At 47.7% G+C, this 11,753-nt stretch overlaps 3 protein-coding genes across 3 annotated transcripts; 2 read left to right on the forward strand and 1 right to left on the reverse strand.

Moving 5' to 3' along the window:
• The first annotated feature begins 706 nt into the window (after positions 1-706).
• On the forward strand, positions 707-5,020 carry LOC115404626 (cystine/glutamate transporter). The gene is made up of 11 exons (XM_030114032.1): positions 707-926; positions 2,778-2,904; positions 2,987-3,102; positions 3,210-3,335; positions 3,416-3,515; positions 3,604-3,648; positions 3,726-3,849; positions 3,936-4,136; positions 4,220-4,369; positions 4,441-4,618; positions 4,756-5,020. Exons 1-11 carry the CDS (start codon positions 707-709, stop codon positions 4,818-4,820), a joined length of 1,452 nt encoding a protein of 483 aa, XP_029969892.1. The 3' UTR covers positions 4,821-5,020.
• Positions 5,021-5,242: 222 nt separating this feature from the next.
• On the reverse strand, positions 5,243-9,512 carry foxm1 (forkhead box M1). The gene is made up of 9 exons (XM_030113225.1): positions 9,362-9,512; positions 8,237-8,680; positions 8,002-8,144; positions 7,742-7,915; positions 7,528-7,656; positions 7,347-7,406; positions 7,204-7,252; positions 6,952-7,124; positions 5,243-6,837 (listed from the first exon to the last, which is right to left on the reverse strand). The coding sequence occupies exons 2-9, from the start codon at positions 8,649-8,651 to the stop codon at positions 6,025-6,027; spliced, it is 1,956 nt and encodes a 651-aa protein (XP_029969085.1). The 5' UTR covers positions 8,652-8,680; positions 9,362-9,512; the 3' UTR covers positions 5,243-6,024.
• Positions 9,513-9,532: 20 nt separating this feature from the next.
• Positions 9,533-11,282, forward strand: rhno1 (RAD9-HUS1-RAD1 interacting nuclear orphan 1). The gene is made up of 3 exons (XM_030113226.1): positions 9,533-9,659; positions 9,741-9,928; positions 10,387-11,282. Exons 2-3 carry the CDS (start codon positions 9,764-9,766, stop codon positions 10,966-10,968), a joined length of 747 nt encoding a protein of 248 aa, XP_029969086.1. The 5' UTR covers positions 9,533-9,659; positions 9,741-9,763; the 3' UTR covers positions 10,969-11,282.
• The last annotated feature ends 471 nt before the right edge of the window (positions 11,283-11,753 follow it).

The raw sequence follows: 11,753 nt of genomic DNA on the forward strand, positions 1-11,753 counted from the left end.
AACTTTAAAAGTTAAGATTTAAAGGTCACTTTGGCACTGTTTAACCAGTCTGTACCTTCCCAGCAAAACAAACAGCTGACATGAGTGAGTGCAGCTGCCTGCCTCCCACCGGTCTGCTGGAGAGAACAGTGTGTGGAGAAACGTTCACACCAGAGCTGATGAAGTGAAGCCAACGTCTCCGCGGCGAAAACAACGGTAAGTAAACCCCTCCTTGGCTTCTTCTTGATCTGCCATCGCAAAACTGTCTGCAAAGTTCAAACACTTAGTGTTTTCTTCAACAGCTAAGAGTTTAAAATCTGCACTCAAGGCTCCAGATTTACTGCAGGACAGGAATATCAGACTGGCTGAACTTTTTTGAAAGTGGCCCTCCTGCAGTCAGTGCAGCTGCTTCCACAACAATACGACCCCCCGATAGAGCCCCCAAAGCCTCGGCCAAGCTGAACACACATACAGTACAAAAACACGCGCACACGCACAAACAGCACCGAGCGGGAGAAGTGTTGAGCCTCTAAACTGCTGTAATTACTTGCCGGAGCTTGAGTGCTGGCTTTGTTCCCTGCTCGATCAGGGCGGACGGAGCGTGAGCCAATGAGAGCAGAAAAACACGCCGGATCGGGGGGACGGGAGGGAGGGAAGAGGGGCGGGTCGTGACCTGAGTTTGTTCCTTTCTCCCACATCTTTCTGCACTCTGTGACGAACGGAGGAGATGCACATGAAGGACGAGGGGGATAAGGAGAAGGAGAAGGCGCAGGACGAGGCGGTGCGCCTCCACCGGACCATCGGGCTGCTGCCCGCCGTGTGCTTCATCATCGGGACGGTGGTGGGCAGCGGGATCTTCATCGCCCCGAAGGGAGTGCTGATGAACAGTGGCAGCGTGGGGCTGTCTCTGCTGGTCTGGGCGCTGTGTGGCGTCCTCTCCCTGTTCGGTAAGACTGGAGGAATTCTCACTCATGTGTCAAACAGACACACTTACAGTGACATTACAGTCTTGTCATCTTAAATGAAAGAAAGCAGTATTTAGTGTTTATATATTAAGAAATCTATATTAGATTTTAATGTATGAGGAAAAACTTTGCTTCAAGTAGCTACATAGTTACACGTTTTCTAATATGAAGCCATGTTTGTAACTTTCATGTTGTCTTCAATGGCACAGTGGTTAACCTGCATGTTCTCCCTGAGCTTGCTTTCGGTTTTTATCTGCTTCCTTTTCAGGTCAAAAGACTCATATGTAGGATTTATTGGTGTTTAAATAAGCAACGCACCGATACCACTTTTTTCTTTTTTTTTAAAGGATGAGTAGGAGTTTTGCGTTACAATGCAGACAGGACAATAGCTGGCACCAATCAGGCGCACTTACAGGAGCAATCGGCTAAATAGATGCCATGTAGGGACTGTAAGCACCAAATCAGTGCACCTGCAAATGAGAGCCTGCAGTACCACCGAACATGGCATTATTTAACCATCCGTCTACAGAAAATACGATCAGACATACATCATCAACATCAACATCATCCCAGGAGAGAGTTCATCCCTGAGAAAGCTTTTCTATGCTGTATTTTGTTTCTGAAAGGAGTTTTAAAGTTTTATTGTTCTGTGGTTGTAGATTCTAATACTGTACTAATGTTTGCATTCTTTAAAAAAGAGTTATCATTTGTCTGTATATGTGAGGACATCATTGCAACTGCATACGGATATGCTAGATATTTAGATTTCTGCATTCTAAACAATGTTTATATTTTTAATTTGAAGATACTTCTTACATTTTATTGTTTTTCATATCTGTATTTTTACTGTAAACATGTTTTACTTATGCAAACACTTTCAGAAGAGCACAATTTTCAAGTTATTTGGTAATTTTGTGTGTTTGTTTTTTTTTACTTCCAGTTTCTGACCTTTTCTGTTGGATTCAGGTTCTGGTCTATTATGTCTCATGCTTGTCACAGAGGGGCCCCTTAGGAATGTTTGCCTGGGGCCTCAGAACATTATAGACTCGCCCCTGGCGGACTGACAGCCTAAACAACACCCCCCACCCCAGCCAGTTCTGTCATCACTGAAAAATTAACCCAGCATCTCACCTTCATCTTGCCCAGGAGAAAGACGCCTCGCTCGGCCTCTCGTGCTTGTTTTTCGCTCCACGTGTTTCTCACCTGGTGAAAGTGCCACGGCTGGATAACTTGCTGCTGTTGTGCGAACTGGCTTCCGCCTCCTCTCGACGTTCTGGCAGAACATAGTTTACAGCCTGTCGAAGTTTTCGCCATTTAGTATTAAAGAACCGCCAATCCGTCGCTCGTGCTCGCTTGCGTACCTGCGGGTGACGTAGCTGACGCACGACGTCACGTAGTCATCACCTGGTTGCGTGAAGGAAAAAAAAACATTTTATTTTTTTATTTTTAATCATGCACTTTTAGGGTAAAAAAGTAAAACATTTTTGAAATACAGCCGAAATACAATATTTATAATAAAGTCTAAATATAATATTGGCAATAAAGTGGACAGGTCTCCTCTGGTCCAACACTCCTCCAGAAAGGTGAGCAGTGGAGACCTTCACAGTCCTGATAATGAAAACTACACACTGCATTGTGTTTGGGAGCTAAAAGAGAAAGAATTTCTTTGTTACTAAAGCCGATTCTGAAATACAATTTCACCACTAAGCAGTCACATGCACTGATCAGTGTAATCTCAAAAGGTTGACTCTTTCTCAACAAAAATCTACCTCCTATCTTTTTTTGTTTTCTCATGAGAAAACCCAACACTCCTCCATGTCTGTCTTCGATCAGGGGCCTTATGCTATGCCGAACTGGGCACCACTTTCACCAAGTCCGGGGGTCACTACACATATCTGCTGGAGACGCTGGGGCCACTGCCGGCTTTCCTGCGGCTCTGGGTTGAATTTTTCTTTATCAGGTAAATGATTCTGAAAAAAGACTGCCTTAAAGTCTGATCAAACACAGTCACTTCACGTCTCATCCGTCTCATCCGTCTCCAGGCCAGCTGTGGCTTCTTATGTGTCCCTGGCTTTTGGACGGTATGTGGTGGAGCCGTTTTACGCGCCGTGTGCAGCTCCTACAATCCTGATCCAGCTCGTCAGTATCCTCGGAGTGAGTGAGTTGTTTCACACTTTCAATTCTCCTTTTTCTCTATTCAGTCTTTTTTGTACGTTTGCTAATTCTCTGTGTATATATTTTTTTTCTTTTTGTTTCTCCCTGCAGCGTTTGTGATCGTAGTCAACTGTCTGAGCGTGAGCTTGGCCTCTCGCACGCAGGTCACCTTGACTTTCATTAAGATGGGCGCTCTGGTCCTCATCATCGTCCCCGGCACCATCGCATTAGCCAACGGTGAGATGCTGTAGCTTTTTAACTCTCAGAAATCCTGATCGCTCTCTGACTGCTGCAATCCTGAAACTCTGTGTTTGCAGGGAAGACCCAAAATTTCCAGAATGGTTTCGAGATGCACGCGTTGACGCTGGAGAAGTTGCCCCTGGCTTTCTACAACGGCCTATATGCCTATGGCGGATGGTAACAACGGAATTTTTAAAGAAGTGCACCACGCAATGAACCTTTCAAAGTGTCATTATACATTGTGTTTTCCTTTGTTTTCCTCCAGGTTTTATTTGAACTATGTCACTGAAGAGATCATAAACCCAAACAGGTACTGTGCACGTGACGCCTGCTCTTTCCTTGCATTGCTTTCAAAACGCCGTTATACTGTGTGTGACGTCTTGTCAGGAACATCCCGCTGGCGATCATCTTCTCCATGGTGACGGTGACCTTCTTTTACGTGCTTGTTAACGTGGCCTACTACACCATGATGACCCCCGCCGAGCTGCTTCTGTCCGACGCCGTGGCCGTCGTCAGTGCTCCTTTTGCCTCGTCTTCATCCGAAACGTGTCGGAACGGCGCCGGGGCGATCTGACCCGACTTTTGGTTTCTGCGCAGACGTTTGCCCGACGGGCATTCCAGGGACTGTCGTCCGTGATCCCCGCCCTGGTGGCCCTGTCCTGCCTGGGAGCGATGAACGGCGGCTTCTTCGGCGTGCCCCGGATGCTGTTTGTGGGGGCCAGGGAGGGCCAGTGGCCGGCCATCTTCTCCATGATTCACATCCGGAGACGGACGCCTCTGCCCGCCGTGCTGTTACTGGTAAAACAAGCGCAGAGCTAAAAGCACACGCTCCTGTTCAAAAGAGACTTCCAAGAGTTGTTGAGACAGCCGTGTGATTTCAGTACCCCTTGACGGTGCTGATGTTGACCAGCGGAGAGATCTACAACCTCATCAGCTTCGCCTCCTTTTCTCGGTGGTTCTTCATCGCCTTGGCAACGCTGGGGATGCTCATCCACCGCTACCGCTTCCCTCTGCACCCGAGGCCCTTCAAGGTCCGGCGTTCGATTCTGAGCTGCCGCGCGCCGACGCTGGACTTGACTTTGTTGTGGTTGACGACCAACAGGTGCCGCTGGCCATCGCCGTGGTCTTCACGGTGGTCTGCTTCTTCATCGTGGGCCTGTCCCTGTACTCGGACCCCTGGAACACCGGCTGGAGCTGCTTCCTGACGCTCACCGGGATCCCGGTCTACTACCTGACCGTGCAGCGATACCGCCTGCCTCGCCGATGGAGACGCGTCTTCAGTAAGTAAAACCAGGACATCATGTCTTCACAGGATAGTTTGACTGGATTTAAGCTACTTGAGAGCCAGTTTTGGCCCACTGGCCTTATGTTTGACACTCCTGACCCTATATGACCTCTCTCTCGCTCTCGTTCTCAGACTATTGCAGCAAGCAGCTTCAGATTCTTCTGGAAGTGGCTCAACAGGAAGTCCAAACATACTGACGGCCCCAAAGAATACCCAGAATCCCCATCTGTCTTCTCGAAGCCACTTTGACACGTTTAAGGGAAGATTTAGAGATTTTACTTGAAAAATGGTTCATGCTGGAAACACAATTCCACTTTTTTTGTAACTTTCGTGTGAAATGTAGAAGAGACACTTCTAGAATTTTTAACTCTACTTAATGTAGATTTTTAACAACTAATAAAGTTCTTTTGAATCATTTACGTTCCTGATTTTCACAGACGACACGCTGGGCAGAGGTTTGGAGGAAGTGTAAACTTTTTTGCAATCAAAACAGACAGAGAACTGATCTGTTGAAAATAGATGGGAGCCTTTATGTTGTGTGAGAAACCAACCAATTTATTGAAGTCTGACACATCAAATTAGAAGAGCTAAACCAAAAATGCTTCGACAGATTCACGTCATTCAGCACAACTCGCGCCGAGTTCCTGCGCTGCAAAAAATAAACTGAAATGCCGTCATGTCACCAGACATGAGGGGCTTTTTAAAGATATCACATCATCTGATGTCAACTTCAAACATTTCCTGTGAAGGAAGGAAGGAAGGCGCTGCAGAACAAGCTCAGGTGAGAGTTCAGTATTTTGCATGTGAGCAGATAATTTTTCATAGAAATGAAATAAATATAGGATATTTTTTGCTGAAATATTGTAAAAATGCGCCATCGGTTTCGGCACAGTGTACTAAAGTTGGCTCTGATGCTGCAGAATCATCATTAGAATGTTAAAAATTACAATCACCATACAGACAAAAACTACCGATGTTACTGCTACTCGACATCTTTTGACATTTGCAAATGTAAAAAGCTAATATATATATATTAAAGTGTGCAAATCAACAAACGCATACAAAGTCATTCCCTCTCATTCAACAGTAGGATTAAAGGTGAAAAAAGTGTTTTGGGCTGTGAAAGAAATCCAAATGAGGGTTTAAAAAATTCACCTGGAAACTTATTCTGACTGTAACCAGAGTGGGGCTTTGTATTTATATATAACACCGATATATATATATATAACATCTTCCAGACAAAAGACTGATTAAATTAGCAGCCTGTTGATAATCCCAATAAACCCAATTTTGTCACCTGTTCGTAGAGATACGAATGTGAATTTTGTCTCGTGGAAGGTGTCAGACGTCTTTCTTAGTGTTTCCGTTTCCCGTGAACGGCGCCGTGTCCCCCGCCCGGGTCTATTTGAGCTGAGGGAAGAACTCGGACCAGCTGATGTTGGCCATGCCGAGGTCGTCGTCCTCCAGGCCCGTGAAGCTGATGTCCACCAGGATCTTGCTCAGGCTGTCGTTCATGGTGTCCAGGACGAAGCCCTCGGTGATGGAGCGGTTGCCGGGCGAGGCGCCCGGCGGCTCCGGCGCCCCCCCGGCGGTCGCTCTGGGGGGGGCGGACGTGAGCAGCTCCCGGGGGGAGTTGAAGAGGGGGCAGTCTTTGAAGGGAGTGCCGCTGAAGCTCAGAGCGGTGAAGTCACAGCGGGGGGTGAGACTGGCGCTGCCCGGCGTGCGAATGGGGCTGAAGTCCAGGACGGTTTGAGTCCCTTTGCCCACGGGGGTCACCTTCCAGGGCTCGGCTACTGCGCCGCCGGAGGGCTTGCTGGGGGTGGAGGAGGCCAGGTGGCTGCTGCTCTTGATGGGGGTCTTGAAGCAGTACTCCCGGTCGGGGCTGTCCGGCCGCTGCCGGCTCCTGTCCGGCCTCTGCCGGCTCTTTGGGCTCCAGTTCTCGTCCGCATCGGCGTCCCGGACGTTCTGGAGCATGGAGGATGCGTCGGAGGCCACTCCAGAGTCAAAGAAAGTGTTGTTGGGGCAGAGGAGGACGGGCTCTTCGTGGAGCGACTGCACCAGGCGCTGTTTGCGCCGCGACCGGCTGGGGTTTGTCTTCGGAGCGGCTCTGGGAGTCTCGCAGGAGACGCGAACGTCCACCGACTCCTCCTTCACTTCCACCTTGACGCTGCTCTGAGGAGACATCGACACATCCCGGGCGTCACTCTGAATCACCTGGAAGACACAAAACGGGAGTTTGGTAAGTCTTCAATAAGTCCTGATCAGCCCAACGATAAATGAAGAGAAATGACCAAAAGCAGCCGACTGGCCGGCGTTTCGGAGCGGCACCTTGGGCGCGATGCGGACTCTCTTGGCTTCCCGGGGGCTGCTGCGCTTCTTCTGGGGACACGGGGCGTGGAAGGCGGGCGACGCGGAGGGCAGGAAGATGGAGGCGGGGACGGGGAGCTGGATGGGAACCAGGTAGGACTCGGTTCGAGGAAGGAGGGGTTTGATCCTCCTCTCTGAAAACAGAAGGAAGGAAACGGCTGACGGCCGGCGAACTTCTGCCGACTAGTTTAAAATCTGAACATCTCCACTTACCGGAGCCGACCGGAGGTTTCCTCACATCGGGAAGAATCCTCTTCTGGGGCTGTATAGAAAAAAACAACCCGTCACATCGTTTTGAAACCAAGCAAACATAAAAAAAAAAAAAAAAAAAAAAAAAAAGTGTGAAGCGGTCTTACTTGATGAGGACAAACAAGCATTGACACAGGAACAGGAGAAGTCATGGCATCACAGCCAGGCTAGAGAGCAAGATTCAGAGTGAGAAGAAAGATAAAATCCAAAATGAATCCTTCAGAAAACACATCTGGCAGTGAAACGTCGAAGATGAAGACACTGCTGTACATTCACAACGTCACTCACCTTGTACACCTGATCAAGAGTGAGGCATCGATTAGCCTCCGGTCGGATTGTCCAGAAGGAAACTTTTCCATCAGGCGACGTCTCCCGAATAAACATGTCGTGTAGAGAGAGGTTATGGCGAATGGAATTCTGCAGATGGAGGAAAAAAAAAAAATCTTAAACACACATCTCCTCAACAGCTCTGTCGTCATATTGTGATTTGATCCCAGAGTACCTTCCATCCCGGCTTGGCCAGGTCTCTATAATAAGGAAAATGGTTCTCAATCCACGTGTAGATCTCCTTCAGGGTCATCATCTTGTTCTGCCTGCTGTTGATGGCAAACTGGATCATGGCCATGTAGGAGAACGGCGGGCGCCCGCCCTCCGAACCCACAGCGGGTTTTTCTGCCTGTATGAGTGTGTTGAAAAGTCAGTTCACTGGGATTGGCTCCAGCACCCTGCAGTACGGACGATGGACGGAACCGAACAGCTCACCTGATTAGAATCCGCTTTTTGGCTCTCCTTGTCCGACTTGCTCTGAGCCAGATCCGTCTCCAGGACAGACGAGTTCATTTTGCCCAACCACTGGATGTTGGTGAGGCTGTCATCTAGAGGACCGCAAGGAAGATCCTTGATCACTTGTCAAGAAAAGAGATGAAACAGAGAAAATGTAAAGATGTCCAATATCATCAAAGTAGATTAAAACTGGAATATTGTCTTTTTTCCTCACATGGTCTGCTTCCCGGCAGTGATTTAGCATCGGGGGTGTCTTCTTTTTTCACCACCAACAGTCCATCTGCAGGTCTGCTGGGGAGGTGGACCCCCTGGGCGGCGGCCTGAGCGGAGGGTTCGTTGTTGGCACTCAGCAGGATGAACTTGTTCGGACCCTGGACGCCGCTCTCTTTGCCTTTCACCGTCAGGGCGCTGATCACACTCTGGAGGTTTGCAGTTTTGGGAATGACGACCACCTGAGTGCCGGACATGGACGGGTGGTCCATGACGCGGACGCCGTCCGGGACGCTCTGGCTGGATGGACATGTGGACTCTGGCTCCGCAGGCCGGTTCTGTGCTTCAGCCGCTTCGCTCTGGTGAAAAGGCAGTTTTCTTCGTTTGAGGATGAGGGGTCTCCTTGGGCTTCGCCTCATGATCAAATCATTGGAAAAGCCTCTTGAATCTGTATGAGATGAAGACAAACACAGATCACATTAATTAAATATGGCTTCTGTTACAAGCCATCAACTGACTGAAAACATTTAATATTATGCACACAAACCGTTTTTTAACAACTACAAAAAATAAAACACCAGTTTGGACGCAGTGTACGCTTTCTAAATGTCGTCCAGGTGAATTCGGGCTGATATTTCTCTAATTCCCTCATTAATCAGCCGTTAAAAGCCACCGGTTGTTGTTTGGTGTCAACTTCAGGAGCAGTAACGTGTCTCCCGTCGGTTAATGCTTCCCTGTTTAGGAAACGTCTGTTGACCTGGAAAACACCCGAACGCATGTATCGCCTTCATTATTAACATACAAGAACATTTATTACTGATTTTATGTGAATTTCAGGAGCGAATCCACCGCATATCTTTCCTTTAGAACCTCTCCGTGCGCCATAATAAATGCAACAAAGCATTTTGACCAGCGCGCATTGACAAAACGCGATTATTAACAGTGGGATATTTATCGCAACACCGCACAAAAACGACAAATGTGTCTGGTTTAAAGCAGCAGCTGTCATGTAACGTTTAACTTTAAAGCTTTTGTTTCAGAAGAATGGAGAATCCCCCCAAGGCTCCATGCTAAGCTAAGCTAGCTTCGCGTTAGCTTCGAGCGCTGTTGTTACGAACAGCGGTCAGACCTTCATATCACTGAAATCCCTCCGGTATGTTGTCTCCGACGAGCAGCGGGTGCGATTTGCTCATAGCAGCCCGTAAATCCAGGAATCCGTCCTCGGAAAGTGTTCACATGAAGCCTGTTTGACTCGCAAACGTTTTGAATTTTGGCGCTGTGAGCGCTACTTCCGGCTAGGTGGTCACGTGGCAAACCGGGAAACGAGTGAAACCAAACAAGAGAGAGCGGATAAAGTTTAACTTTTTTAATGTAGATTTTTAAGTCAACAATATGTGTGTGTGTCACGAAGAATAAAACGAAATCAGGTAAGTGTGATACAGTTAAAAACCGCTTGTGGATGTTTGAATCGGGATTACTAACTGTGACAGTATGATTTAATCCAACAGGAGCTCTGGATTTAGATAAATTAATGCCCCGGAAAGCGAAGAAGACAGCCAAACCTCCTCTGTTGTTCCTGGAGCAGCCTTCAAGTGGATCCAGACTGAAAAATGTGCCTGAAGTCCGAGCAGCTCTGAACCCAAAAGAGTTTTTCTCAGAGGAAACAGCAGGGAGCAGCTCGGCTCTGCACGCATGGGTGAGATGCTTCCAGCAGGATGATCAGTATATCCAAAATACATCAATTTATTCAGCAAGCATGTGGTAAGGACTGGCTGAAACGTGGTTAAATTGACTTGCCATGCAGTGTGCATGAATTGATTGAGACCACAACAGGTGACCTCAGAGGAAAAGTCAAGATTGTCCATAGTTGATGCAGAAAATGGGATTCTTAAAGTATGATTCATTCAGTGATATTCCTGTCACACTTTGGACAATTTGCATTGAAATTTGCAGTAAGTAAAACAATAATGTGATCAACATAACTGAAAATATTTACATACAAGTTGGTATTGATTGGTGATAGACCACAGATGTTCTTATTGCACAGAATAAATGAACATCCGGATGCTGAAGAGGACAGAACAGTGAGTCCGATTGTCCAGGTTTGGATTGCAGCTCTCAGGTTGGAAATGAACTCTGTTTTTCTCCTTCCAGGTGAGCCCACAGTTTGACAGGTCAGCGTTCGCCGCTCTTCCAGCCAGACGAGGGAGGAGGAGGTGCCGGTCTGCTGCCAGCATCCTCGACTCCTGCACTCAGCCGCCCAGAAAGACCAGCGTGTGCAGATACCCGGCGCTGTCGTTTCAGACCAGGCCAAGAGACCAGCGGGCTGGCGTGTCCGGGACGGGGAACAAACCAAAGAAACCAAGGTGCTCTGACACACGTGAAAGACCGACGGACTCGGTCAGGAAACGGAGACATGAGGCTGAGACGAGCTGCAGGATCCCAGCAGGGGCCCCTCCTTCCACGCCTCCCGGCGCCGTCGACCCCCCGCCGGATGTGGAAACTCCAGAAGTCATCCGTGAAGAGAGCAGACGTCCGCCGCACGCATCCGGACACTTCCTGCTGAACCGGCCGCCCTCGCCTCCGTGCGTCCAGCCGCCCGACACTTTGGCGGCCGACACTCCGGAGAGGGATTATGGGGTGAAGGTGACATGGAGGAGGAGGAGGAGGATGATGGAGTCCCTGAGAGAGAGGGGCCATCTCTCCGAGTCCGACACGCTCATTCAGAACATATAAACAGTCCTCCAGGAACTCCATAAAGTTCTCTTTGTACACCGAACAACTGAGTTTTGCTGCTATGTTTTTATAAACGTTCACAATTATTGAATTTGAAGTTTGACACTGAAACATTATGTCTCAACAAACGGTATGAATTAAATCTCACAAGCTCTTCAAAACCAACAACAATGGAATCATGTAGAAATAAAAATTTCAGCTCACTTCAAATTATATTTTCTGCTTAGGGGTTAAAATCCACAACAGATTTAGAAGCATTTCTTAAATACTGTGCAAACTATTTGAATTTGGTTTGTGGTAAATGTGTGACTCATGTCTGGCAAATGAAATAAACCTAAATGAAAAGAAAAAACTTTATTCTTAGTTTGTTGTATCAACAGCGTTTCATTTCCTCTTTATTTCATGTTGCACAAACTGAGAAATGTAGACTATGAGATGTTTCTGTATATCTGTAGATCTCCGACCGGATTGTCTCCAGGAACAAATCTGGAGAAACGAGCCAGAAAAAGGAATTCTTCTTACACACACGGCAAACTCCTGGCTGAGCTCCAGCTTCCTGTGAATTTATTATGAAATTTTGAATGTAATTACTCAAAACTGCATCGAAATGGCATTGAAAGTCGAGGCTATTCTATGCCCAGGGTGAACATGCAAACTCCACGTAGTGAGTCCAGGAAGCATTTCCAATGTGCCACTTGGATCTTTCTGGAGTTTTGAAATGAAAAAATATCAAACTGGGCTAAAACGATGGTTGGAAGAAAAACGGAGGTGCATCAGATGGATGA

This window comes from Salarias fasciatus, chromosome 17, assembly GCF_902148845.1.
Source record: "Salarias fasciatus chromosome 17, fSalaFa1.1, whole genome shotgun sequence".
NCBI lineage: Eukaryota > Metazoa > Chordata > Actinopteri > Blenniiformes > Blenniidae > Salarias > Salarias fasciatus.

What these genes read in the sequence shown, in the direction of transcription:
- LOC115404626 (XM_030114032.1), top strand. Translation starts at nt 707, where the DNA reads ATGCACATGAAGGACGAGGGGGATAAGGAGAAGGAGAAGGCGCAGGAC. An exon ending in GTTGAATTTTTCTTTATCAG is followed by an intron (nt 2,905 to 2,986) that starts GTAAATGATTCT and finishes ATCCGTCTCCAG; the next exon opens with GCCAGCTGTGGCTTCTTATG. An exon ending in TGTCCGACGCCGTGGCCGTC is followed by an intron (nt 3,850 to 3,935) that starts GTCAGTGCTCCT and finishes GTTTCTGCGCAG; the next exon opens with ACGTTTGCCCGACGGGCATT.
- foxm1 (XM_030113225.1), bottom strand. Translation starts at nt 8,651, where the DNA reads ATGAGGCGAAGCCCAAGGAGACCCCTCATCCTCAAACGAAGAAAACTG. An exon ending in ACTGCCGGGAAGCAGACCAT is followed by an intron (nt 8,145 to 8,236) that starts GTGAGGAAAAAA and finishes TTTCTTGACAAG; the next exon opens with TGATCAAGGATCTTCCTTGC. An exon ending in AAAAAGCGGATTCTAATCAG is followed by an intron (nt 7,916 to 8,001) that starts GTGAGCTGTTCG and finishes ACACTCATACAG; the next exon opens with GCAGAAAAACCCGCTGTGGG.
- rhno1 (XM_030113226.1), top strand. Translation starts at nt 9,764, where the DNA reads ATGCCCCGGAAAGCGAAGAAGACAGCCAAACCTCCTCTGTTGTTCCTG. An exon ending in GCTCGGCTCTGCACGCATGG is followed by an intron (nt 9,929 to 10,386) that starts GTGAGATGCTTC and finishes TTCTCCTTCCAG; the next exon opens with GTGAGCCCACAGTTTGACAG.